The sequence below is a fragment of the Struthio camelus genome, chromosome 19, assembly GCF_040807025.1.
Source record: "Struthio camelus isolate bStrCam1 chromosome 19, bStrCam1.hap1, whole genome shotgun sequence".
Classification (NCBI taxonomy): Eukaryota; Metazoa; Chordata; class Aves; order Struthioniformes; family Struthionidae; genus Struthio; species Struthio camelus.
The window spans coordinates 10748780-10774166 of record NC_090960.1 but is presented as its reverse complement, the minus strand read 5'-3'; the positions used below and the strand labels follow the sequence as shown (position 1 = coordinate 10774166).

General features: G+C 39.0%; 1 protein-coding gene across 6 annotated transcripts in view; it reads left to right on the top strand.

Moving 5' to 3' along the window:
• Nucleotides 1-25387, top strand: part of TBCD (tubulin folding cofactor D) — a 131972-nt gene that overhangs the window by 55978 nt on the left and 50607 nt on the right. For all 6 annotated transcript variants that reach the window (XR_011135445.1, XM_068913428.1, XM_068913427.1 and 3 more), the window contains 7 exons: nt 1025-1181; nt 9755-9812; nt 15063-15092; nt 18503-18588; nt 22649-22729; nt 23743-23816; nt 24687-24804. Coding sequence is in view for 5 of the 6 variants with exons in the window: in XM_068913428.1 (XP_068769529.1) it covers nt 1025-1181; nt 9755-9812; nt 15063-15092; nt 18503-18588; nt 22649-22729; nt 23743-23816; nt 24687-24804 (604 nt within the window). In the remaining variant the exon portion in view is untranslated. The remainder of the gene's footprint in view (nt 1-1024; nt 1182-9754; nt 9813-15062; nt 15093-18502; nt 18589-22648; nt 22730-23742; nt 23817-24686; nt 24805-25387) is intronic.

Genomic DNA, 25387 nt, shown 5'->3' with positions numbered 1-25387 from the left:
TCAGGGATGAATTCTGATGCCTTTATTTTATGGTGGTTACAAGACAGTATTTCTTAAGAAATATTTTTGTATGATGATAGATGCTGCCGTTTCAGTAAGCAGCAGTATTTATGGTCCAGTACTATTTAAATTGCACTTTAATATTGCTTGGACTTCTGAACACGTACCGATTGGTAATAAATGATATCAGTCTTTCTTAAATAAATTAAGGCACGTTTGAAATCTAGTGGGCCAAAAAATGATCTGTTTTGTAAGAGGAGCTTCAAAGTCAAATTGTGAGATGTTTAGTAATTTTGCTTAGGCAAATCCTTCTACAGGCAAATGGGGGTAAATGGGTACAATATTTGTCTTATGGTGCAGCTATGAGTGGAGAAGGCTCGGTTTCCATACTTTTTATGCAAGTTTTTTTAAGCCTATGTTAAAAATAGGCAGAAGGTAGTTTAAGTCTTCTGAGTGAAATTCCCAAGCACAAGACTATTGCAGAAACAGTTCTCTGTCAAGCTTGGGGTCTGCTAGTCAATACTCCATTCAGTAGAGAGGAGGAAAAAGAAACAAACCCTTAAACCTTCTCACACCTTTATTGCATTTTGTCTTTAGCAGTGTATCAAGACTTAAAGAACTTCAAGATGTTATCACCCTAGTAACTTTCTGAAGTTACTATATACTATGAATTCCTAGCTTTTCTGAATAATATTCTGCAAAATTAAGGTGTTCTTAAGGTAGCCCCCTTGCTTTAATCCTCATTGAATTATACCTGAAGGGAATAAAAAAAAAAATAAACTGTTACTGGCAAAGAATCAAAATGTGCAAAAATCAAAATCCTTCTTCCTAATTCAAAATCTCAGCTGATGTGTGTTGAGTCATGCCCTCTTTTCTTTCCGAAAATGCACATGACCTCTTTTCTTTCCGAAAATGCACATACCTCACCCTGTTTATTTTTTCTAATGAACACTGAATGTCCTTATACCTTTCTGTTCACTGTATGCTTCTAATTGTTGCTTTTGTGCACCTTTTTATTTCACAGTTGTTCCTGTCATTTTGAAAGCATTAACATATGATGAGAAAAGAGGGGCATGCAGTGTGGGCTCCAATGTGAGAGATGCAGCATGCTATGTGTGCTGGGCCTTTGCTCGTGCTTATGATCCCTCAGAACTGATACCGTTTATTAATCAGATTTCAAGGTAAGTTGCTGCGATAAGAAACAGAGTAACTTTCGGTTAATTTTTACACTCTGTTCAAAAGTAGAAAGGAGCTAACCACTAATAATTAGTATTCTGAGGTTCTATCTTTAAAACATTGAAAATTAGATACTAGCCAAGAGTGATGCATCCATTTAAGGGGTGCACTTAAAAAGTTGCTTGTGTGTCCCATGTAGTGCGGATGAAATTTACTGAGCTGTGGACATTGTTCTCCAAGGAACAGCAATTTTGGTTTCTCTGAAATAACATCATTCAAAGTATATGTGATATTAGTAAAAATTACCAGATGTGCTGAATATCTTAAGATTCAGAAATAATTGAATACGCTGGCGAGGGGAGGTGGGGAAGTAGCATAAATAATACAATTGCCTTTCCATGTAATTGTTGAAGCCTAAATCTTCTTGTTGCAGTATGATGCGGTTTAACTTTTTGGACTGAAATGTATCTAAATACTTCCTTATCGTGTGTGATGACGACTTCATGTCCTTCTCTTTATCTGTCACAACAAAACCAAAGAAAAATCTAAAGAACACCACAGTAAAAAGATTCAGAGAAATTCATGAGTTTTTTGTTGGAGGGATCCTCTTTGGTCTGCTTGGTCGTACGATCAGCTCTGTGAAATAGATTCAGGAAGTTTTGGCATCTTAGTGCAGTACGGGAAGAAATAACAAACTGCTCTAAACCTGGGGAGCTGCTTTATGGAGTCGTACAGAGCTGGAAATAGCAGGAGAGGAGAATGCATAAGGAGCAAGTTACTTCTTACCTTTTCAGATGCGCACTGGTTTCTAATGATCCAGGAGGAAATTGCTGACTCTTGCAAGGAAATGTAGGATTAACTATGTAGCCCGGCAGGTGCATACAGAAGATGTGACTTGTTCTTTCTTCGTTAAAACCTGTTTTCAAAGTTCTTTGGGATGGTCTTCAAGGCCTGCACGCCCATTCTTATTCCTGGAGCCCAGTACACTCTGTTCTTTCCGATCTCTGCTGCTCTATCCTTGTAGCCTCACTTTGCAGTGCTGGTCCGTCTATGCAGGGTCACTTGACAGTATCTCATATGTGTGTGGAACCTGCTGCAGGGTTTTTGGGACCTAATCCACTGTTTGGTTCTTGAGACCAACCTTTTTTTTTTTTTTTTTTTTTTTTTTTTTTGCTTTCATGTCTTTTCTTCAAAGTGAGAAGACAAAAATTACATCTTCTACAGCATTGTGTTTCTGGTAAAGCAGTTTCATGTTGTTTTGATCATGTTTCATCCAGCACAAACTAGAGACTAAAGGAGAGATATCTCATAACACCAAGTTATGTCAGAAGATGAGACCATCCAGTGCTCCTGGACGGCTTCCAGAAAAACTGCAGAAAGGACCTGCTTAAGTTAAGCATGCCATGAATGGTGATATTTTCCATAGTGAGTTTTTAAGGAAATATTTTAATTTGAAGGGCTGCATTTAAGTTGTCTTCTAGCTGAGTTCATCGTAAATCATATATACTATGAACTTATTAAGATAAGGGTACCTAAAAGTGTGCTTGCACAGTAAAATAAAGGTGTGATTTCATCTTGGGTTGTACTCCTGGGCTATTTTTAATCTAACCAGCATGGGTAATGGTAGCAACGAAGACAGTGACACCTGTGACCAAAACGTTACCAAGCGTTTCTGACAGCCTGTTACCAGCTACGCTGAGTTTAAACTGGCAGGAATAGATTTGTACTCCTGCTGCCAGCACATCTTCGGGATACGTGTATCCATACGAATGCTAAGGTCTGGTTCAAAACTGATATTTTTTTGTAGATTTGGTCAGCAGCCTCATGAGAGGCTGTTTCCATCCTCTGACTAAATTGAACAGCTTTGAGCTTTCTTTTAAGATCTAACAAGCTTGTTCCGTAAGTGAAACTTAAAAAACACCCCAAAGCCTGAGTTTGAAAGCCATCTTTTTATCAGAATTTTTCTTCTGTTTGTGATGCTTCCTGCAATATATTTCTCTTACCTATTATTTTTCCCTTCTGTGGTGCAAAATAATGTCATTCTCCATATGTTAGAGGCAAGCTCACCGTTTTGGTTTTGTCAGATTTGAGATGTTCTGTTTTAATGTCAGGAAGCTGTTTGTGAGAACTCCTGCATAATTGCAAAGGCGACTGCGTTTCTGAAAAAGCTCCTGACTTTCAGCTTTCAGTTATTTGGAAACGAGTTCTGCTTTTCTTTTTCGGAGAATATCAGATCCAAATAGCTGATATCTTCATTACATACTACCTATGGTAGTAATACCAATTCACACTGAGGTTATGCCAGCTATGCCAACTTCACTTGTCTGGAATAAGTGGGTGGAGAGGGGAGAAACACGAGGTGAGAAGGAAGCTGAGAATTCCTTATACTCAACTGTAAGGTGTTCTGCTTTGTATATGCTTAATTTTCTAGCAAAGCTGCACAATATTTTAGCTAGTATTAACGCTTCAGTAAGGCTCTACTAAGAATTCTTATGTTGGCCGTAGCTTTTGTGAGTATGATCAACTCTTGAAGGTAGAATTGCCACCCTAGAGAGAAATGGGTAAAAAAAAAAAATTCAAATGCAGTATGACACACAGTTTCACCTATTGTGTCAGCAAGCCAATAATTACATACTTTTTTTTTTTTTAATCTAGCCTTAGGTGTGTCGCTGTTTTACTTAAAGAAGAGTCATACTTCTAGCCACAAGCAAATTGTTGCTGCCTTAAAAAAAAAATGCAGAACTCAGCATCTTGAAACAAAGCACATCATGCTCATTGTAGGCTGAATTACACGGCAGAAACATCTGTGTCTATGAGAATACAAACTATTAGAATTCTTATAGGAGAAATTGTAAATTGCTTGCCTGAAAGGAAAACTCCTATCTCTTTTAAAAAAAAAAAAAAAAAATGTAATGAGTGATTGAGATGCTAAACTGTATTTTTTGCCCTGGTATTAGAACTTGGAAATGCTTTATCCTTTCAGTCATTTAACATTGCTGCTTAACTGGCTGGAGGAGCTCCGATAATGCTGAACTCGGAGCGTAAGTAGCCAGTTGCTTAGCAAGAGCACTCGGACTCGAAGGGCAAGGTGGTCACGATGGTAGAGTAAGCGCACTGGAGAACTGGTGGTAACTGAAAGCTGTTGAGTGAGTATATAGTTAAACATGATCTACTTCATGTAGTGTATCTCGTCCAGGAAGCTCACTAGAGTACCGAAATACTGAAGAAGTGTGGTACAAACTTGAGTCTTGGCCACATCCGGTTCGGATTGTGGTACAGTGGTTACACATTAAAAAGTGGGATATTTTGGTTGTGGGTTATTATTATTTTTTCCTCCTTATCTTACCTGCAAGCCTATATGGACTTGTAAGGTAGTTGGGAGAACTGTCTTACCAACTGTCAAAAACGGGAAATAGGTTTTTTTATGTAAGCCCTTCCTACGTTGTCAGCATGTGGAAGTATGTTGTCATGTTCGGTGCTGAACTTTTTACGTAGGCAGGGAACATAAATATGTCACTTTTTGCTTGTAAAAAAAAATCACCTTGAAGCGCATAAAAATCATATTCTGTTAATAAAACTTGTAACAGAGTTTTGAAAGGAATATCTCCTTATTCAGTGCTAGCTGTTTGCTCTTTGCTTTCTTATGACTGTTCTGTTGCTAAGTAATGAAACTGTCAGGATATTGCTGTGACAAGCTGAGGTTGCAGTAGGTCATACACCCGCCTTTCTCCTTCCTACGCAGACCTGAACTGCTCTTCTTAAGAAAGAAAAAATTATAGGTAGAGAGCATTCAAATACCTGCCACGCAATTTTTCCTTTTTTTTTTTTTTTACTTAGTCTACCAATATTTTTCCCTATCTGTATTTCAACAAGATGCACTTAGTAATGTTTGCTTATTTGTTTTTTTTTTTTTTTAAGTCCAGTTTTTTTAAACTGGTTTCTAAAAACCTTCCCTTTCCTGTTCAAACTACAGGACCACAAGAAGAAAATTCTTGGCAAAGTAGGAGAAATGTCACTTTTATTGTCGAATAGCCTTGCTATGTTTTGAACTATTTGCATGTACTGCAGTTGCTGTTCAGGCCTGTTTTTGTAACGCTGCTTGACGGAGATTTTTCTCTCCCGGTCTCCGCATGTGTGCACTCCATTTAAGCTTACCTGTGGGGAAAGTTAAATATAGTTTAATACCTTGGAAATAGGGGAAATTTGATTTCTGCTCCCTTGGGTGTAGAAATTATTATCTGGAGGGTGGCGGGTCCCCAATAAGAAGCAGAGTTGTTCTGTTTAAAGTCTAAACAGAAAATAAAAAAGAAAACATACTTCTACTCTATTATACAAGTAGAGCGATTAAATTGTTACTTGCTATCTTAATTATATGAAACTCTTGCACAGTCAGAAGGGAGTTGCGTTTTATCTGTCCTTCGATGGTGCGGGTGATCAGGGAGCGAGTCGTCGCTTAGGAAGAGCTAGACGCTGTGCTGTTTGGCAGAGTAGCGCCGCGACCGGCGCGCGCGGGGTCGGAGCGCAGGCAGCTTTGTCTTCCCCGCGGGGCTGCGTTGTTTTTGAAGAAGGGAAAAAAGGAAGGTGTGGCCGTGGGTAAATGATGCAGCTCGCTCCGGGGCAAGCTTGTCCCGCACGACTGGGGAAATCCAAAGCGTTGCTTTGAGCTACATCTTGTACCATGATGAAATCCTGAGAATCGCTTTTTTTTTTTTTTTTCCTCTCTCCCTTTCGTGTATCCGAACGTTGCCTTCAGACGAGAGTTGCGTGCCTACCGCGTCTCGCGCTTCTGTGAAGTTATTTCCTCCAGCAGCGTCATGGTGGCCTTTTTTCTTGTTTTCTTTTTTTCTTTTTGGTTGTAACTCCAGTTCCAAACACTTTCCGTATTGCTCTTTTCTACAAGAGCGTTTATATGAAATATCGGTGTATTTCAGGAATTGAACATTTTTCCCATTAAAATATGAATGGTGATATCATACCAACTTTTAAGCTGAACAAAAGTTGTACAGGTGAAAGTTTTAACTTTCGTCATTTCGCCCCAAATCGTGGGACTGAAGTAACACACTAAAGATCCCGGCACCTTTATTTCTGTATAACTCTCGGCTAAAGTTACGGGAGAGCAACCGTGGTGCCTCTTTCTGCTTTTTCAGGTTTTGTCTGTGGCACGCGGCGGAGTAAAGGAGCCCTTTGGCCACGGTGGGCTCGCTGGGCCTTCCCTCCCCTAGCGCCTGGCAGCGAGGAGAGTTTTCCGCGATGTTAAAAGTCAGACTGTTCCCTTTTTTGGGCTCAGGAAGGAAAGTCTGGTTGTGTGCCAAATTGGCAGCAGGTGTGAGAGTTTATTTTCTTCTTCCCACAGCTTCAGGGTGGTATGCTTGAATTAAGGGGAGTGAATTCGCAGAGGTTAGCGACAGGATAAGGTGCTCGCTGCCTGCGTCCGGCGTCGGTTCGGCCTGGAAGGGTCGGCTCCGAGGGAGCAACGAGGCTCGCGTTTATTTTCTGGCGCTCGTGAGGGGAGGGCGACCTGACGTTTCTGCGGTCGGACAGCCTCCGTCCTCCGAGCCTTGGCGCGGGGGGGGAGACGAGACGAGCGTCGGCCGCGGAAGCGAGCGGCTCGCCCCCTTCGAGGCCTTTTACCTTTCCCTGGAGCCACTCAGGAGAGGAGACGGGGCAAAGGGTTGGGCGGGAAGCAGGAACTAGCTGTGGACCGAGGGGGTTGCAGCTTGTCTTTCGGGATCCGTTTGGGCGCTTAGCGTACGCTTGGCCGCTTTGTCGTGCTCACGGGCGCGCGGTCCCTCAAGGAAGTGGGAAAGGTGCGTGGCGGAGAGGGCGAGAGGCAGGGCCGCTCGGCGCGGCCGCAGGTGTGGCGCGCTGCGGGCAGGTCCGGGCCCGTCTCTGTAACTAGCTTAAAAAAAGATCCCACTTTGCTTGACATAAACAGTTTCTTTATGTTAGCAAATCCTGGTGGAGTATCACATAAACTCCCACGACAAAAGCAGACAGGTGAAGACACCTTAGACATGTTTCATCTTAGGCACGTTGCTCCCCTTGCTAATCTGCCGGGCCGGGCGGACTGTGCCTGCATTTTAAAATGTTGAATTAACTTGGAAAGAACATTAATGTAGCTTGATAAGTTTCAAACGCGTTTATTAAAAGGCTTAGCATAAAGCTACGGCCGTAGTTTGGTTTATGAATACGATAGGGGAGGAGGACAGGCGACAAAATTCCTTTTGTCGTCTTTTTCTTTTTTCTTAACATAGCATTAAGTTGAAGCACTGAACAGCTCGGGTGGCATCACCTAGACAGTATGTTGTTTTGCTGGTTTTACTTACACGGGTCCGTCTTACAGAAGACAAAGAAAAGATCGGAAAGTATGATTTGATGAAAAGCTGACCAGGAGCTCTTGTTGTGTATGATAACCTGAAACTGTTTTGCATTGCATTAAATTAACCAGGTTTTAAGTCTGAATACAAAGTGGAAAGAGCAGGCTTTGTTTTCTGGTGACAGCCCTTGAACGTTTGCTGTTTGAAAAGACCTACACAGCCTTTTAAATCGGAATGTGAGAGGAGTTATTTGTGCTGAAGATGCATGATGTGAACTCTTTTTGGTCAAACTGTTTCGCAGATCTTACTTTCAGTAAAAAATACGTCCGTTAAGGGAGAAATTAAGGGCAGAGCAGAAATGTCACGACGCTTCGTTGAGCCACAGTTTATTAAAAGGCGGAGGAGGGGTACGCCGAGGACGCCACGCGACACGTTTTCCTGTCCTCCTGTCCCCGACTCTGATCCATCAGTGTCACTTGTGGCCGCCGTCGGAGACGGGGCGCAGACTTGGGAGGGTTTTGGTCTCCTCTGAAGCGCTCCGCGATACTCACCTTCACGTCCCTTTGACACAATAAGGGCAGCACTCTGGATTCGGAGCTTTCTGGCTTGGTAATTTTGTTTGGTTTTTTCCAGAAGAGAACAATATTGAAAAGTTGCGTAACTGATAAAATAATTTTTTGCCTTATGGGCTGCGTAATGTGAAACCTCAGGCAGAAATTTGCTTATTTGTGCTCTCCAGCGTGATTTCCAGTCACTTCCTTAATTTTGAATATGTTCTCTTGTATAATTACAGGATTTGTGGGAGTTTTTCCTATCATTAAAACCATATACTTCTGAAACGCTCTTTTAAAGTAATTTTTAAGTTTCTCTGTATGCCAGAGGAGACCATTAGCAGACATTGCACGAAGATGATGTGTTTGACCCAGCGCCTTTTTGAAACAGCTGTGTAAGCTGCTTCCTATACTTTCATAAATATTTGCTCTTGCAATCACTGTCATTTGGATTACCTTCCTTTGTCTTATAATCGCATAATATCTTTGTAGCAAGGACGGGAATTGCTCATGCAAGTAGTACTAGGAAATCATTAACTGCCTTCAGAACAATTTTTACATCTGTTTGCTAAAATATTAAATGGATGGGTTTTTATTTTTCCATTTCAGTCTTGCACTGTCTCTCTTCCTCTCTTTTCCTGAGATGGAAATAAACTGAAATTACAGCGATACTATTGATTGTGCGTTTCAGTGAATTTTAACAGCACAGTCTCCCACACTGTAGGAAGCTGATTGCCGCTGCCCAGGGAAGTTTGATGTTATCAGTGTAATTAATATCTTTATGTTAAAGCAAAGCTATCTCGGATTTACTTTTCAGTCAGTATTTATTTCCTGTTTTGCCTGGAGTCAATAAATAATGTAATGAAGAGTCTCAGGGTTTGAAAGGAATAATTTTCTGCTTAAATGATTCTCCTGAAGTGATGTTTATTTGTTGCTGAAGTTAATTGAATGCTGGAGGTAGATTTCTGGAGTGGCAGACACTGTGTCCGGGGATGTGGCGTTCTTCTCCAGTTGTGCGGCACATCTCAAAAACCTGTTCTGTTGAGGTGAAAAGAAGTGGAACTTGCAGGGTTACCAGTCTTTGTGCACAAAGAAATATTTTTGTATAATCATGCCTTGGGATCTCCATGTCACCTTTTAAGAAACGTCTTTGTGGTTTACCTTGAAGTGTGTCACTTTTTTAGTGGAACTTACATATTGTTTTCTGATTTTTGTTACTTACAGGATAGGATCGTTCTTGTACCGAGAGCTGAAATCTCTCATTGCTTCACTTTTACTTTTGCTCGTCTTACATAAGACTTGCTGAGAGTTTGGCTACTGAGAAACTGTATTTCCAGGTTTTCATTGAAAAGTACGCTGTTTGAATCTCACGTACAGAGAAGCTGATTTTGTCCGTGGTTTAAAACTCTGCTGTGTTTAAAACACGAAACCTTGTTATGTGGTTAAATCTATTTCCGTACTCCTTAAGTTGTTTTGATACAGTAAGGACAGCGGTTGTCTGTGTTTGCTCTGGAAAGTCCGCAGCAAACGAGAGAAACGAGGAAGTATGTGGGTATTTCAACTCAAATTTGGTTTAGGCTTGTGTTTATAAATAGTAAGCCCCTTGGAGGGAATACTGAGATGCTGAGCGTTCTGCTCATAATGAAACGATGGCATTGCACGTTTCTTCTCGTGTTTTCCTTACTTACACTCAGTATTTTCTCTTCCCAGTGCGCTGGTTATCGCGGCAGTGTTTGATCGTGACGTTAACTGCAGAAGAGCTGCTTCTGTAAGTTGTCGCATTCTGACTTGTGTGTGTGTTATTTTTATTTTAATTTCATAATTTGTCCTGTCAGATAACTATGTCAATTTACAGTATGTAAGCAAAATATTGTGCTGTGAACAAAAAAATGCTTCTTAAAAATTCTTAAAAGTATGATGTGAGTGTAGATTTAAAATAATATAATTCCCAGATTCACGTCTTGATTTATGGCCACGATATGCTGTGTTGTCATCATATTGGACAAGATAAAGTAGCTAAGAAAGAGCTATTTAGCAATTTGTAGTGACAATATAAAACACAAAATGGTCATAGCTAATATACAAACTAGATCTTAGTAAAGCCATCAGAATGGTTAAGTTGTTTGAAATTAATACTTTTCTAGTTGTTCATCAACTCCTATGCTAGAATTATGGAAAGTTAATTGAAGCATTCTAGAACAATCCTTGTCTTTTTAAACATGTCTTCAGTTATTTTACAAAACTCTTTCCATAGGACAGGGATTTTTTTTTTTTTTTTTTTTTTTTAAAGAAGGTGATACACCGATTACGCAGATACTGCTGCCTAGCTAGCAGGACTGACGCACCAAGGTATGTCCTGTGCAGCCGTTGTGCAGAATATGTCTCTGCTGTTGAAAATTGAAAAGAAGCCATGGTGGTTGTTAAGAGAAGGAAATTTATGGAGGAGAGGTTATAGAAGTCGAGAGAAAGAAAGGCTGGACATGTTATCTTTGAGGATATAAGTCAGTGTGTTGTAATTCATGCGTGGCTTTGATAGATTGCACTTGCTTTCTTTAAAAAGAAAAAAGATAGGTGTTTCTTCAACAGATGAAACAAGTTATCTTGTGCAAATTAAAAACAACGCTCCAACTATATTAATTGCTATTTATTATTAATCAAACGCATAATAATCAAAATTTAATAATAAATAATTATTTATTATTAATCGAAGACCGAACAGTACTTGTCAAAAGAGCCGTGTGTCCCTGTCGCTAAGAACGGACTTTGCTCTGAATGCCTAAAAAGAAAGGCAGTTGTTGCAGCATGCAAAGTAAAATAACAGTTCTGGGTCTTATGTTTTGATTGAAATTTTGAAAGCTGATGCTTTTAAAGGTAAGGAGGATTTCTCAGGGTTACCTGGACAGCATCCTTATTTCTGTTAGCCACACCTCTGCTTGCGAGTTTAAGCTGTTCAAAGAAGCTGCAGCATAATTGCTAGGGAAGTGAGTCAGTTGCTTGTGTAACCATATCGCAAATTGCTTTGTCTAAATAGCTTCCATGCTTTGGTTTTAACCTAAGATGCTGGAGATCGTGGAGTACTGATATAACATGTTCTTTGCATGATGTACAATTAATAAATAACAGCAAGACTACTTTCCCCCAAACTAAAACACCTAAATTTTGGAAACTATAGAATTTACTGTTATTGGCTAATTTCAGTCGCTTTAGTAAAATAATGTCCTTAGATGAAAACAAAGGGACCTTTGCGATGTAGCTGGTGAAAACTGAATTATTTATTTGAATATGTATGTATAGAAATTATCCTAAGAATCGGGGATAACGTGGACAAAGAAAAAATATTATTTTTAACGTGATTGCCACTGCAAGGGTACTGGCTACCTTTAGTGCCTTCATGTTCTACTTGTACTTTGTAATCTTTATTATGATTCGATGTTTAAACATAAAGTGATAGTTTGACCATGAAATACGATGCTAAAACAGATATATTTACTAATGCAACACGCTTAGTGCTTCCATATTTCAAATTAGTACAAAATATAATGCATTGTTTTCTTCTCACTTTAAATATTCTATCAAGTGTTCTGCAGTTTGATCAACTCCGGACAAATTAGGTTTTCATGAGTACGTTCTATTTAGAGCTGGTAAAAATTTGAAACAGCTGGTTTGTTTGTTTGTTAATGGATCATTATTAATATACTAAAACCTTTATTTCCTATTTGAGGAAGGCAGGCAAAGAAATATTTTGTGTTTACCAGATATTACTACAATTTTAAGAAAAATACCTGGAAGTCCTAATTATTCCCAGTCGTTACCACAGTTAAATACACGTTTAAATAAACAACATGAGATTTTCCATATATTACAATGTATAATATGGAGAACCAATAAAATAGAAGTACACATAGAGATATTCTGACCCCTGAGGTTAGGGAGAATGAACCAACCCTGTTCTTTAGAAACCATAAAAGCATTCTGAGCCTACTTTTGCAACTCTTTCATGAATAATCATCACAAGGGATAATCGCATGGATGAGTGACCTTGGATTGGGCTTCATTGTGTTCTGACAGATTAAAGAAAGGAGGTTTTATTCTTTTTGGTTGGTTGATAGTTTCAAAAATATGACTTGGAGAAAGGTTTAGTATTTTCTAGCTTGTTATGGGAAAAGCAAAGTATTCAGAGCAGAGTATAATATTGGTTCAGAAGGCTAGTTGGTCACCTTGGCCCTGATATCACTGTGTCTTTAACTTAGATCCTTACATTTGATTTTTCCATCTCTAGAGCGAGGATGATACGAAAAATGTGAAAAATGTTACAAAACAAGTGAAAACAATTACCAAACAATTGAAATATTAGGATCTCTTAGAAATTTGCAGTTCCAGTTGTAATTCTAAGAACATAATTGAAATTATTAGAGACATTTTCAGTGATGAAAAATCTTTTTTTTTTTTTTTGTTAAGTATTATAAAAAAATTGTGAAACAATGAAAAGTGCTAAAGGAACAAGGAGGGTATTCTGTCAACATTAAAGGAGCTCTGGAAAATTGGCTTTTCACTTGGATGAACAATATATTTCTTTTAATATTTATATCTTATTTTCTCTCAGGGAACTTTATACAGAATAATATTGTGGGATTTTTCCCTTGTAACGTTTTCTGTACAAGGTGCTCCTTCACACCCAGGAGAAATAATTTACAATATCGCGTTTTTTTATTTGGCAGTTTTGCTGTTGACATTGGGATAAGATGCTGTTCTGCCAGAACAGTGGTGCGTTTTAATTGTTAGGGCAGTGGAACGTGCAATGGCTACGAAGCCTTCCTAAATCAGTGGTGAAGCTTTCCCAGTGTTGCACTAAACACGCTGGGCGTCTGTTTTTACATCCTTTGAGAGATTTTTTTTTTAAAGTTATTTGTCATTGTAACATTTCTCATAATTCAGTTAAAGCTAATTTGCACAAATAGGCACCTTTTAGCTTCTGGTGAACGCACACCAACAATGCCAAAGCTGAAGAGAGGTTCACGGTGCTTTGTACAAACCTCCCTGAAGCTATAGTTTAAAAAAAAAAAAAAAAACCTACATTAAAGAAAAACCTTGCATTAAACTTTACATTAGAAATGTGAAATTCCTACATTAAAATAACATACTCTGTACAGCTGCTATTTTTCTTCCATGTTGTCTATGGCCCCCGTACATGTCTTTCCAGTAAAGACTTATTAATGATATTGCCACAGAATGTTTCAGTCCTGGGCCTACAAGTAGACGACAAGTAGAAATAAAGCTTTGGCCGATTTGAAACCAGAATTGTATTGTTTGGATATCAAAGTTTCTGATTAAACAAAAACTGGCTTTATATGCTGTGTGTCAGCAAGGCGCTTGTCTGAGCAGAACGTGTTTTAAAGAAAGTGTGATGCAGTGATTAATTTTTAAAAATCCCTTGGCTGTGGTAACTGAGAGCCTCATCCTTGCTGAAATCCTCTTACGCTGAGCAGAAGGGTCTAAATAGCATAAAAGGGGCCCTAAAGCAAGATTTATGCAGGAAGAACTAAAGCGATGCAGGGTGGCGTGAAAGGACGCCCTGCCAAGCGTCGACAGAGAGGCAAGGAGCGGGAAACCCCCCCACGTCAGGAACCGGGCCCCAGCAGGCGATAAAGCAGCAATGCAGGGAGCTGCCGCAGCTCGCGTCGCTGTCCTGGAAGGCTGCGCGTCGTTGCCCGGGGCTGTCTCCGCGCCGAGGAGAGCCCGTGCGGCTCTGCTGCAGCTGATCCGGACCCAGGCAGCCTGGGGGCACGGCTGCAGCGGGGCTGCCCCAGGACACAGGTCGCGGCGGGCTCCCGGAGCCGCCACGGAGGCGCGTTAGCCTTTGCTGGGTGTCCCGTAAGGGATGCGCTGCTAGCAGGAGCTCAGCTAGCCCGGGTAAGTCCCCAGGAACGGCAGTCGTTAGCCTGAGCAGACGTAACCTCAGAAACGCGCTCTAATGCTCTGGCTTCCTCAGGCCGTGCTTCACCTGTGTCCTGGGAGCGCTTGCTCCAGACGGGGACCGTGGTAGCTTGGTGCGCTGACCTCCCCGTCGGTTTTTACAGGTGCGTTCCCACGAGTGGACTGTGTTTCTGTGGGGAACGCAGAAGCCCTGTCTGTCAACGTTCCTGTGGCCTTCTCTGTAAAGATTGGGACTTCCCCCTTCGATATTTTAAATATCAGTTGGCAAGTGCTGTCTATTCCTGGAGATCTGTCTTTGTATTATAGAGTGACATTACATAAGAGAAGTAACCAGATAATTATGATCTCTTCTCTCTGAAAGCAATTAAAATCTAGAGCTTTTTATTAATATTTATTTATGGTTTTATATCCCTTTGAGAAAAAAATCCTTTTCTGAGAGAGCAATTCCAGGAGCTAGTAAGGACTTAAGGACTACGGAGTCGATTTTGACCTGCGTACCGTATAGGTAGAGCGGTTAACCTTATGCCCTTGTTAGTTGCATTTGCAGATTTACTTAATCTAGGACATAAGAAACATACAGTAATTTTATCCTCAGGTTTTATGCCTTCAATATTTCTACATACTTGCACCTGTGTAGCTTTCAAATAAGTATTTGGTTCTCGATATTACTTGTCTGAAGACTTTATCCACAAAGATTCACACTTTGTCTAACATAAGCAAATTATATTGAACTAGCCAGATGAAGTAAGCTGTCCCAGTTTCTGTTGTCTGCAGGCATTGACTTTCAATTTCTAGTGCGAAGCCCTGTCTCACTGCTCAAAAGCACGCTCTTGTGAGTGTGGCAAGCTTAAAAAACTTGCGTTCTTGAACTGCTGTCACGCAACATGCAGCTTTAAGAGCGCTAGAATGTAGAGAAGCAGAAACGAAAAAAGCCCTGTGGGCTTGTTCTACTAACAAAGCTTACTTTATTTAAAAAAGAAAAGCCATGGGTCATTTATATTGTTATGTGTGTTGAATTCATCATCTGGTGTTTATCAAAAAGCAAACCTGACTCATTTTGGTATGTTTGTTCTCTGTTCTCTAGGCTGCCTTCCAGGAGAATGTTGGGAGACAGGTAGGGTAACTTTCCTGAAGCTTCATTCATTAGTGGCTTGTAGATTACTGTAAATGGGTAATACCTACAATCAATATTAGACACTCTGGCTTCAGAGGAATGGAGTAAAAGGATATACGAGTCTTGGAAGACCTCTGTCACAAGATACTTATTTTCATTATCTGGAAACAGGTTCTTGCAGTATAGTTTTCCGAGATGTGAGTTTTACTTTAGCATTCTAGTTTTGGAAGAAGATGAGCTTTCTGGTAAGGTTAAGTCATCCCGAGAAGCAAAATCAGAATGTATAGCAGCCATGGTTGTAAATTGCAATGCTGTTCAAGCTAGAAAAATGCAATTTTTGCTTATTCTTTTGCTTCCATTGACTTTCTCATTTTTAATAGAGAGAGGTTGAATAGCTTAAGCATGCTGCACAATCCTGTTGTCATGTAACAATGAACTAGGCTCAAGAGCTGTCAACGCCATATTTGGGCTGCTGCATCGTAATACTACCAGCTAAATCTTTTTGAGAAATCTGTTAATTTTGGAGATGCCAAAGATGTCTGAACAGGAAGTAGTGTGCTTGGTTGCAATGTAACTTAGGAACATTTAAGTAGTTAAAAGACTTATATTTCCTATACAACTTTGACTTGCAACCTTGCAGGAGGAACGGATAGGATAAAGACTTTAATTTCAAGGGTTTTCTTTTCCTGCTTTCTCATCTGAGCTAATTAAAAACATAATGGTACGAACAAATTTTATGTCTTCAATAAGCTGTTCTTTAAGGGGCCTTCGTCTAGCTTTCCCTGATGTAATTCCTGAAGTTCTCTGAGTTGTAAGCTGTGATTTTATTCCTTTAGAGATACAGCGGTAGTGTGTCCTAAACTGGCTTGTGTATTTCTAGATAGAATTAGGTTAACAGCTGAGAAAGGATGCAAGAAGACTAGGAGGAAGAGGGTAGGTGTTTATGGTGAGCTGACCTAACTAGGGCTGTTGGCTTGATTCTTCCCTGGGTCTGTAGTTATTGCTCTGGAGAGGTTAGTCGTCACAACGCAACTCACACTGATTCCACGTTTTGAGGTACCGAATGAAGTAAACTCCTTACTGTCACTTCTTTTTTAGGTGAGATAGGGCTCCTTCGTGCTGTAGGTTTAGACATGCTTTCATTTAGCAGAAGTTTAGTAGAGTTATTTAGATCAGTCAGAGGAGTTCAGTTCTAGGTTAGCTTACAGCTGGGAAGTTTCCTTATTGATTCTGCTTCGATGCATGATTCAAATTTGTTAATGCTGATAGAACACATGATTTTAGCATGTACTTTGTCACGTTAAGGAGGAGTTTGCAGTGAAATACTAAGTAACCATGGCACGAAGAACAGTATCAGTCTTTGACTTGATTCCTGTAGAAATATAAAGTGTTACTTGCTGAACCATTCCTTACTCCCAAGGGAAATGGTTACTTAATCAGTAGATACACCCTCTGCAGTTCTTTACCTGGGTGTAATGTGTTGCAGTAGACACCCTTTGTCTGAACTGGAAGGAGCTAAAATATATTCTCATCTCCTGATGTTAAGTAGGTGGAGAAAAACATGGAACTCGCTTACTTCCTGGTGCCTGCCTGCTTCAGCTTGCGATTCACTCTGTCCTAAATGTGAGAGCTTGCTTTTATGACCACAGAAGACTAAGCTATTTTAGCTTAAACGCCATGAAAAGGAAAACCTTACTGAAAAATTCACAGGATTTTTTTTAGCATAAATCGTGATAAAGGCACGTACTTCTAATAAGACAACATTTTACAGAGTAAGTTTTAAGTGCTTTGTCAGAGTAGACAGAATAAAGTTTTGCATCTCCTTTTGGCCGTGAACTCTGTACTCACGAGCTTGGTTTCAGGAACTTTGCTGTCTCAAGGACATGCACTGTGGCAGTATGACCTACCGTGAGACAGCATCAAGCTGGCCCGCTTCCAGCCAAGTTGTAAATAGCAAGGTCCATTTAGTAGCTAGAATTCGAAGTTTGTTTAGCTGTGATTTTCCTTATGTACGATGTACGTTGTTATGTATTTCATTATATGTCTTGCTGATTGGCTATAAATCATACTTAGGTGTTTCTCACATGCACATCTTTCTGCCTAATCAGCGTTTCCTTAGGCTTTTGGAGAGTGTTCGTTCCACGTGTGACTTATTAGGGCTTGTGAGTAATCTCTTGCATAAGCCATATATAGTCTGCCTTTTCTTCTTGGTTCAGTCAGATTAAAGGCCTTGTTTTCTTGGACTGTTGGCATTATGTTTCCCAAAATAAGAGCTCCATGGTAGCTGACAGCTTCCCACTACTTGCAATATATGCTTCTCTTTAATTATATAGGCCTAGATATACTGTTTTTGCAATGCTGTATCCTAATGTGAAGTCGGTGGGTGAACTGTAAACGAACAAACTGTATCATGTCCAGAACCTGTACTTCCACGTAGCCTTTCTGTTTAAATATCATCTGGTTGTCCCTTTTGTAAGTGGGTATAGTGTCTTTCAGTGGTTCACTGTTTTCCATTTGTGCTTGATTTTGGCCTTAGGAGTCTATGCTGCCTCCTCCAATCCAAAACAAAACGTAGCCAGCCTGTATAATAGTACCTTAAACCAGGTATTAGGCAGTCAAAAATCTGACATTTTGTATATGCAATAAGAAAGGATTACTGGCAATTTTTTAGCTGGTGATTACTTAGTTAAAATGAGGATTAATCTTCTAAAGAGAGAATCTTTTGAGCAGCAATGTCAGAAGTGTGATATGTCTGCAGGATTCAAAATGTCAGGCTCTGCTGGGAAGCAGTGTTCTTAAAAAATAAATAATGATTTAGTCCATTAATGAATAAATCATAAAATATATGTGTAAGGAGAAACAGAAGTAATTGAGCTCTCCTCTTCTTCACATGTGCTACATTTCTTGGTGCCTAATCTCTAGTTTTATACTTCATAAAACTTGCAGCAGATGCTCGTTCCTACATACAGTTTGAAAAAACATTTACATTTATCTAAACTTTATGAGATAATTTTCTGTGTACGTATATAATCTTACTTTCTTCAAATGTATATTTCAATATGACTTGAGTGTATTAAAATAACTATTGTGCAGTTTACTACATGCTGCTCTTTACTTTGACTCCTTATCAATGACTCATGAGTGAAGTCAGACTTTTTGTTGTTTATATAGCCTATGTATTTTTAGTACAAGCGGTTTTACTATAATTTAATACTTCTATTAAGTTTAAGTTTTTGCTATAATTAACTATAAATTTAATTTACTAGAAATTAAAATGTATTTTTTTTTGAGTTTGTCTTGTAGTAGGTGATTATTTTCAATAATGCTGCCTATTCAGAAAATATTTCATGTATCTTTTATAACGTTTTCTTTCCTTTTTTTTCCCCCCCTCTTCCCTACAACGTTTGTAGGGCACTTTTCCACATGGCATAGACATTCTAACTGCAGCTGATTATTTTGCTGTGGGTAACAGAGTTAACTGTTACCTTACTACAAGGTAAGTTTCCAAGCGCTAGTTTTCTTAAGTGTGAAGGACCTCTTTTACTGGAAGAATTTATTTGATTGTTTCCCTTTACTGAATGTTACATTTATTGTTACTGGTTTTGAATAAGTGAAAGGTTGATTTCTGCATCAGACTGCTAATAACGTGTAAGACATGGTGAAATGTGACAGCGATGTTCTTCAAACTTGTGCGCGTGGTCTGATACTTTACGTATATAGTGAAAGTGGAGGGAGCGACAACTAGGCAATATTTGTGGGCGGCACAAAACTGTCTGGGCTTGTCAAGATTAGAGAAGATTACGGGATTTTTAAGTGTCGTAGCAAAAAGGCAAGGGTGTTTGGGTGGCAGATCGACTCTTGTGAGGGTAAAATGTAAATTAATGCCCATATAAAGCAATAGTTTGCACAGGTTGAGTATGCTGTTGAATTTGTTGCCTGAGCATAGACCCTTAACATGAGCATTTACATTTTTCATAGATAGCTCAATGAAAATCTGACCACAATATGGAGCAGTATGTTTGGGGGAAAAAAAAACAAAACCAAGAACCAGTCACCGCACCATGGAGTGTTCAAACAATTTAATGGGAAATACTGAAACTGGTGTGGTGCTATTACAGCTCAGTGACATCTCTTGGAATAATACCGTGTTCTGTTCTGGTCAATCATCTGAAAATACGATAAAGCCTGAAGTACCGGGAGCTTAGAGGCAAGCTGGGTGCATTGGATGACTAAGATGAGCACCGGATTGCGCTTCCTCATGAGAAGATGAAAAAGACTGAGGGCTGGGTTCAAACTTCAGCAGTGTGTTTTAGACAGACAGTCTAGCCTAGTTGTCTAGCCTCTCTCTGTAGTCAGCGCGAGGAGACAGGCACCTACAGAAGGTGATTCAGCCCTTTTTTAAGATAGGTAAGATAAACTGCCCTGTGGAGTTGTATGTTGCTTTTGGAAGCCAAAAGGTTGGAAAGGTTCAAAGAGATTAGACTCTTGGGGGAATAGAAAAAGCAAACAGTGTGTGATGGTCTGTGCTCCATTACTTGCTCTATAACTTCCTGTGAACAATTTTCTGAGACAGTTTTCACTGCAGCCTTGTATCCTTTTTTTTTTTTTTTTTAAATCAGTCCACCTCCATATTGTCCCTTTTGTGCATAGTCCTTTCAGCCTGTGCTTCTTATCTTCACATTCTACCTACTGCCTTTCCTTCCGTGCTCCACACCTTCCTCCCACGCTCTTCTCCAGGGCTCCCGCCTACTGAGCAGAAACGGGCAAACATAATGGCGTGGTGCTCACTGCTCTTCTAGATTGGTATAGCTTCGAGGGAATTTTTGAAATTCTGGCTGTTGGTACTAGTAGAAAATTGAAAATATTCAGAATTGACACAAGTGGCTTTTATTTTCTGTTTTTTAATTTTGATTTGGAGGTTAAGTATATTGTCCTTTTTTTGAGAGCTTAAAAACTTTTTTTTAAAAGTTTTAAATCAAATTCTTGCTTTCATTTATTATTCCTTGTGTTGCAATTTCCAGGGTTTGTGTTACTTTTCTAAGGAAAAATAACGCAAACTAAGAAAAAAGGTCAATTTCAATTGGTGAATTCTTCATGAAGAATTTTATCCAGTTAATAATGTGAGTCCTTGAAACCGTATTCAGTGTTATTAATGAAACTCTTCTTCGTAATGTATTTGTCATCCCATTCATTACATTACTTTTCAAATCTTCACCACTTCGCTCTTCAACGCAATGTAATTGTTTGGGTCAATACTTAATTATTTCCTTATTTTTGTCTGAGTAACATCAGAGCAGAAGGGCATAAGCTTATATATATTTGGCCGCAGAGAAAACTTGCGTCATTATGATGTGGTGGGAAGAATGGACCATTCGGATAGGTATCCCTAAGGTAGTGTGATTGTTTGTAGAGCTGGGAAAAGCTCCAGGAGGTTCATAGTGCAGATCTGGAATCTTTAGCACTCTTTGTCCTCCCCCCATTCGAATAAAACAACTCTGGGACGCTTTGTGTGCCAATATAAAGCCACTAAATGAATGGAAGCCGTGCAGATGTGAAAGTTTGTACTAGTAGATTCCTTTGAGCATTAAAGGCTCAGTGAAAGTGTGTCAGTTTCTACACTGGAATATTTTGTTGGTTAAGGAATGATGACATGATCCTTTAAAGAGGGAGTATGATAAATATATTGAAATATATATATACATACATGTATACACACACACACGCGCGTGCACACACACACACACACACACACACAATAAGTGATCTGGATATTGCCATAATCCAAAATTATATTATTCAATTGCGTTAGAATAGTTTTCTCATTGTTCCCATTATATCTTGTTATCAGTAGCTTATATCCTTCCAAATGTAAATATTTTGGTGGAAGCTTTTTATGCTGGCTGTCCTTTTGAAACTTTTTGCTGGACGTGCTTTGGGAGATTCGGTTCAAACATCTTAACCTGTTTCTGAGGATGAAGGTAGAGGAAACCTATTTTGTATGAACTGAGAACAGAGAGACTGTCAGGACTCCTGGACTGGGTACAAGTAAGCTTAAGGAAGAAGCTCCTTAATCTAAATAAGGGAGGGGGACAAAAATCTCATCAGGAGGGTTATCAGGAGGGCTATCAGGAGGGCTAGACTTGTATGAAATACCAGTAGGGGATGAAAGAAGAGGGTTATAGCTAAAGATAGCTATAAACCAAAACTGAAAGTGAATTGAGCTAGAGACATGGACCAAGAGATCAATTTAGACTGCCTGGCAAGGAGATTGAGATTAAAATGATTTGGAAGAATGGTGAATACTGAAGGACCACAAAACAACTAGGGAAAGGAGAGGGGAACTCGAACGTTATGAGAGGAATGGGAAAGTGCGTGCATTAATGTATGTATGTTCCTCCAGAACTGGGATTGGAAGCAAAGATTAATGAATTTTAGCATTACTGTGCTGGCAGCAACAATCAGTAAAACCCCCTGGCAGAGAATGTATCTAGTCCCTCTCTAGGGCTCAGGGCAGATAATGCTTCTCTAGCAGGGATTCTTCTGGCTCTAGTGACTGAGGTCTGTGCTGTGGATTTAGAGGTTCCTACTGTTCTGATGAATTACATAGATATCTATACGTTAGCATGCAGCAGTATTTGTTTTTTGTCTTTTTGTCGTTTCTGGTTAAATGCATGTATGTTATCGGAACATTATTATGGTTGCAAATTTAATCACTGAATAGATATGAAAAGGTGAAATTAAGGTAATGCATATGTGCTTAATTTCCTCCCTTTGTGCATGTCGTTTTGACGCAAACACGTGCTAGCAGTTGTTTAGCTTTCCAAGAATATTTAAGAATATTTAATGTACATCAAATGTACTGAAGAAGTATTTGACTTCTGTTGACCTTATCTTACAGAAGTAGATGCTTCTGAAGATTGGAGAGCAGTCTTGTGGCTGTGAAGTCACGTAGTTATGCAGGTTACCTAACCAAATAATTCTGGTGTTCCCTCACTTCTGAGGGCTTGACTTTGCAGCTTTAATATTTTTGTCCTAATGGACTTTTCGTAAATACTTGTTTTTTCGAAAGAACAAATTGAAAACCCATATTCAATTTTGGAATATCATATTGAGGAAGATGAGGCACGTGTCTATACCCTAGTTTTTCTGTGTACTGTGAATTACACTATTAACGCATTTCTTCAATCTAAAATAATTATGTATGTGAGTATACTTCCACATTCTTCTAGAATGTAATAATAGGAATTGATTATTTAAAGTATTTTTGCTTTCATTGTCAGTGTGTTTGTATAGGTAGTAATTTTTAGGGAGAATCTGAAAGTGTTTTACAAAGGTGATTTAAATTCTTGACAATAAGCTGACAATAAGTCAGCTGCATCTCATTTAGTAGAAGGTATGTTTTTGGTTGTTTTAAAAACAAGAGGATTTAAATGTTCAGAGTGGCATGTGTTGGAATGCACAGAGATGTGGATCCTGTTCTGTCTTTCGTTCTGTCTGTCTCTCTCTCTCTTTCCATGTATAATGTATATGCACACACATGGATGTTTCTTTTTCAGTGTGTATATTGCTGGTTTTCCTGAGTATACGCAACCAATGATTGATCATTTAGTTAACATGAAGATTAACCACTGGGATAGGTAAGGTGATGTAGTCCAATGATATTAATATCTAGGAACTGACTGTTTTGCGTGTAATGCTTTCCTGGATTTATTTTTTTTGCTAAGTTTTACTTAAAAAAAACAATTTGCTATATTGTACTTCTGTCCCTGTAGCAACTAGAGGCAGCATAGCAGCTAGACAAACACTGCTTTGGTACGTTGTTCTTGGACACTAAATCGTATGTTAATTTAGAATGGTATCAGCTTATGGCTGTGTTTGGAGGAATTTGTCTTCCTTCTTTTTAAATTTGTGGTGACTACTTTCCACAAAAGATAACATTTTAAAATGAATTGGTAATATATTAGAAAAGGAATAGTATTTACCTGAAGAAAACTAGACAAGTAGTAGCTGACATCATCCGTTTCTCCTAGCCTATTGTCACTTAAAACGTGTCAGTGAATTTCATCTGTTTGTGATGACCTCAATCTGTTAAGAGATTAATAAAACACATTTATGTAGTGTATAACGTATGTGAGGGGTAAACATCATCACCATATAATTATCCTAATTAAAGTAGATTTCATGCATGAAGATAGAGCTTACTCATATTCAGTGTTCATGAAGATTAAAATGTGCCCATATAACACAGATGAGATTATATCAATGTTGATAATACTTTACATCATGAGAAATAATAATAGTTTACTGCAGTGTCCCTGCCAATGCACAGAATGAGCCCTCAGGTTCTGCCGTCCACACTTCTGTTTTCCTTTGTCTCTTTCAGCAATAAGTTCTATTCATGTAGCCAAAAGCTAGCTGTAGGCTCTCTGGTCTGCTCTTTGCTTTTGTTGGCTTTTTTTTTTTTTTTTTTTTGGAGGGAGAAGGGCAAGATTAACAGAGAATACTGTATTTTTTCATAATGCTGGGGTGTTTAGTCTCATTATGGACAATAGTCCCTTCCTAATGTTATATTTTTAATACATGAGTTCTACTATAATTATATAAAATTACTAACCAAAAAAAATCCTAACATGCCTTTTTACATCTTTAGTGTTATTCGAGAGCTTTCAACCAAGGCGCTACATAACCTTACTCCGCGGGCTCCTGAATACATGGCGAACGTGGGTAGGTAAAAAATGCAGGCTCTGCATAGCATGCCGTATCAAGGATTCTAACTTGTGTTATGAAGATGATTTGAGAAAGAAGGCATAAACATGCACCATGACTTGATTAAAAATTAAGATTTCCCCCACAACCCAATACAGTGTAGTAACTCTGACAGTTTCCATATTTTATGCAATATGATAAGCATAGTGCCACGTATGTTTTCTCTAAGGACTGGTAGTTATCTGGCTACATTGGATCGTACCAGTTGCGATAAGAATAAATGGGTATAGTTCTGTTGCAACAATTCAGTGATGCTAGCCATCAAATTCCTGGCTTTGTTTTGTTGTTGTGACGTTGATGTGGTGGTGGTGGGGGATCTGTTTTGTCTTGTCCAGTCTGACATCTGCAGAAGAATTCCTTTTTGACTGTTCTGTGGGTAATCAAATGCTTCCTAATATGAATTCCAAATCCCTTGCTTGGCCCACTTGACTAGGAGGGTGGCAATTTCCAGGGAAGTGTCTTACTAGCCTCATTTCCCCTGCTGCTCAGACAACCCAGTGCCTAGCAAGAGCTATTAGCAAGCTCCTGGCAAGCTTGCAATTTAATTTACTCCAAACAGGGTACTAGTTGTGAGAACAAAAAAATCTTGGTTTGGTTTAGTATGGTTTGACAGGATTTACTTGTATTTTTAAAACTGGGTTTTTGAGATGATGGCCTGGATATATTACTGCTTTACATCCTTCTAAGGTAACATTGAGAAAGCTGACTTTCTAGAAATGGTTTTCCCTTGTTGTTTCTAGGCAGACATGTTTACATGTAGAACTGTGATCTGTCAGTGTGCTTTATTTAAAAAATAAAAATAAAATAAAATAAATTAATGTCTTTCAGTTTTGCCAAGATTGCTACCTTTATCAGTGGGCACAGATCTGCACACACGCCATGGGGCAATTCTTGCCTGTGCTGAGATCACCCATGCGTTGTGTAAACTAGCAGAAGAGAATAACAGGTATAAATGCAAGATTATCTCAACTGTACGTTTTCTTTCCGTGTATGACCTGTTGAAAGCTTAGTTAATATAATTACGGAAATCTCTCAACTTCTTTTCCATTGAATTTCTGTTTCGTTTTGATCGGTAATGCCAGCCCTTCCAATTTTACTTGGTAATGTTGCATACTTCCGATCTAAACTCGAGTCATCAGGAAAGTGAGGTTATTTGTTGCCTTACCCAGAAAAGAATTCAAATATATCATTTAAGTAAAGATTAAACCCCAAATAGCATGCCCTCCTTCTGGTAAGGGGACAGTCTTTCTTCCTCAGTGTAAGAGGGACGGTTCCTTGTATGGCTAGTGAAGTTGGGCCGATGTACTTACTGCTGTTGAATTCTGGTCCATATATATACACGCATGTATATACATGCATATGTATATATTTGCATAAATATGTATATATGGGTGTGTGCTTGTATGTATAGGGCTGTGTGTGAATATATGGATGTGTATGTGTATATATAGGTATGTATGTATATAGGTACATTTAGGTGATGTATCCAGAGTGATTGACAAAATTATTTAGAGATATCTTTGATTATG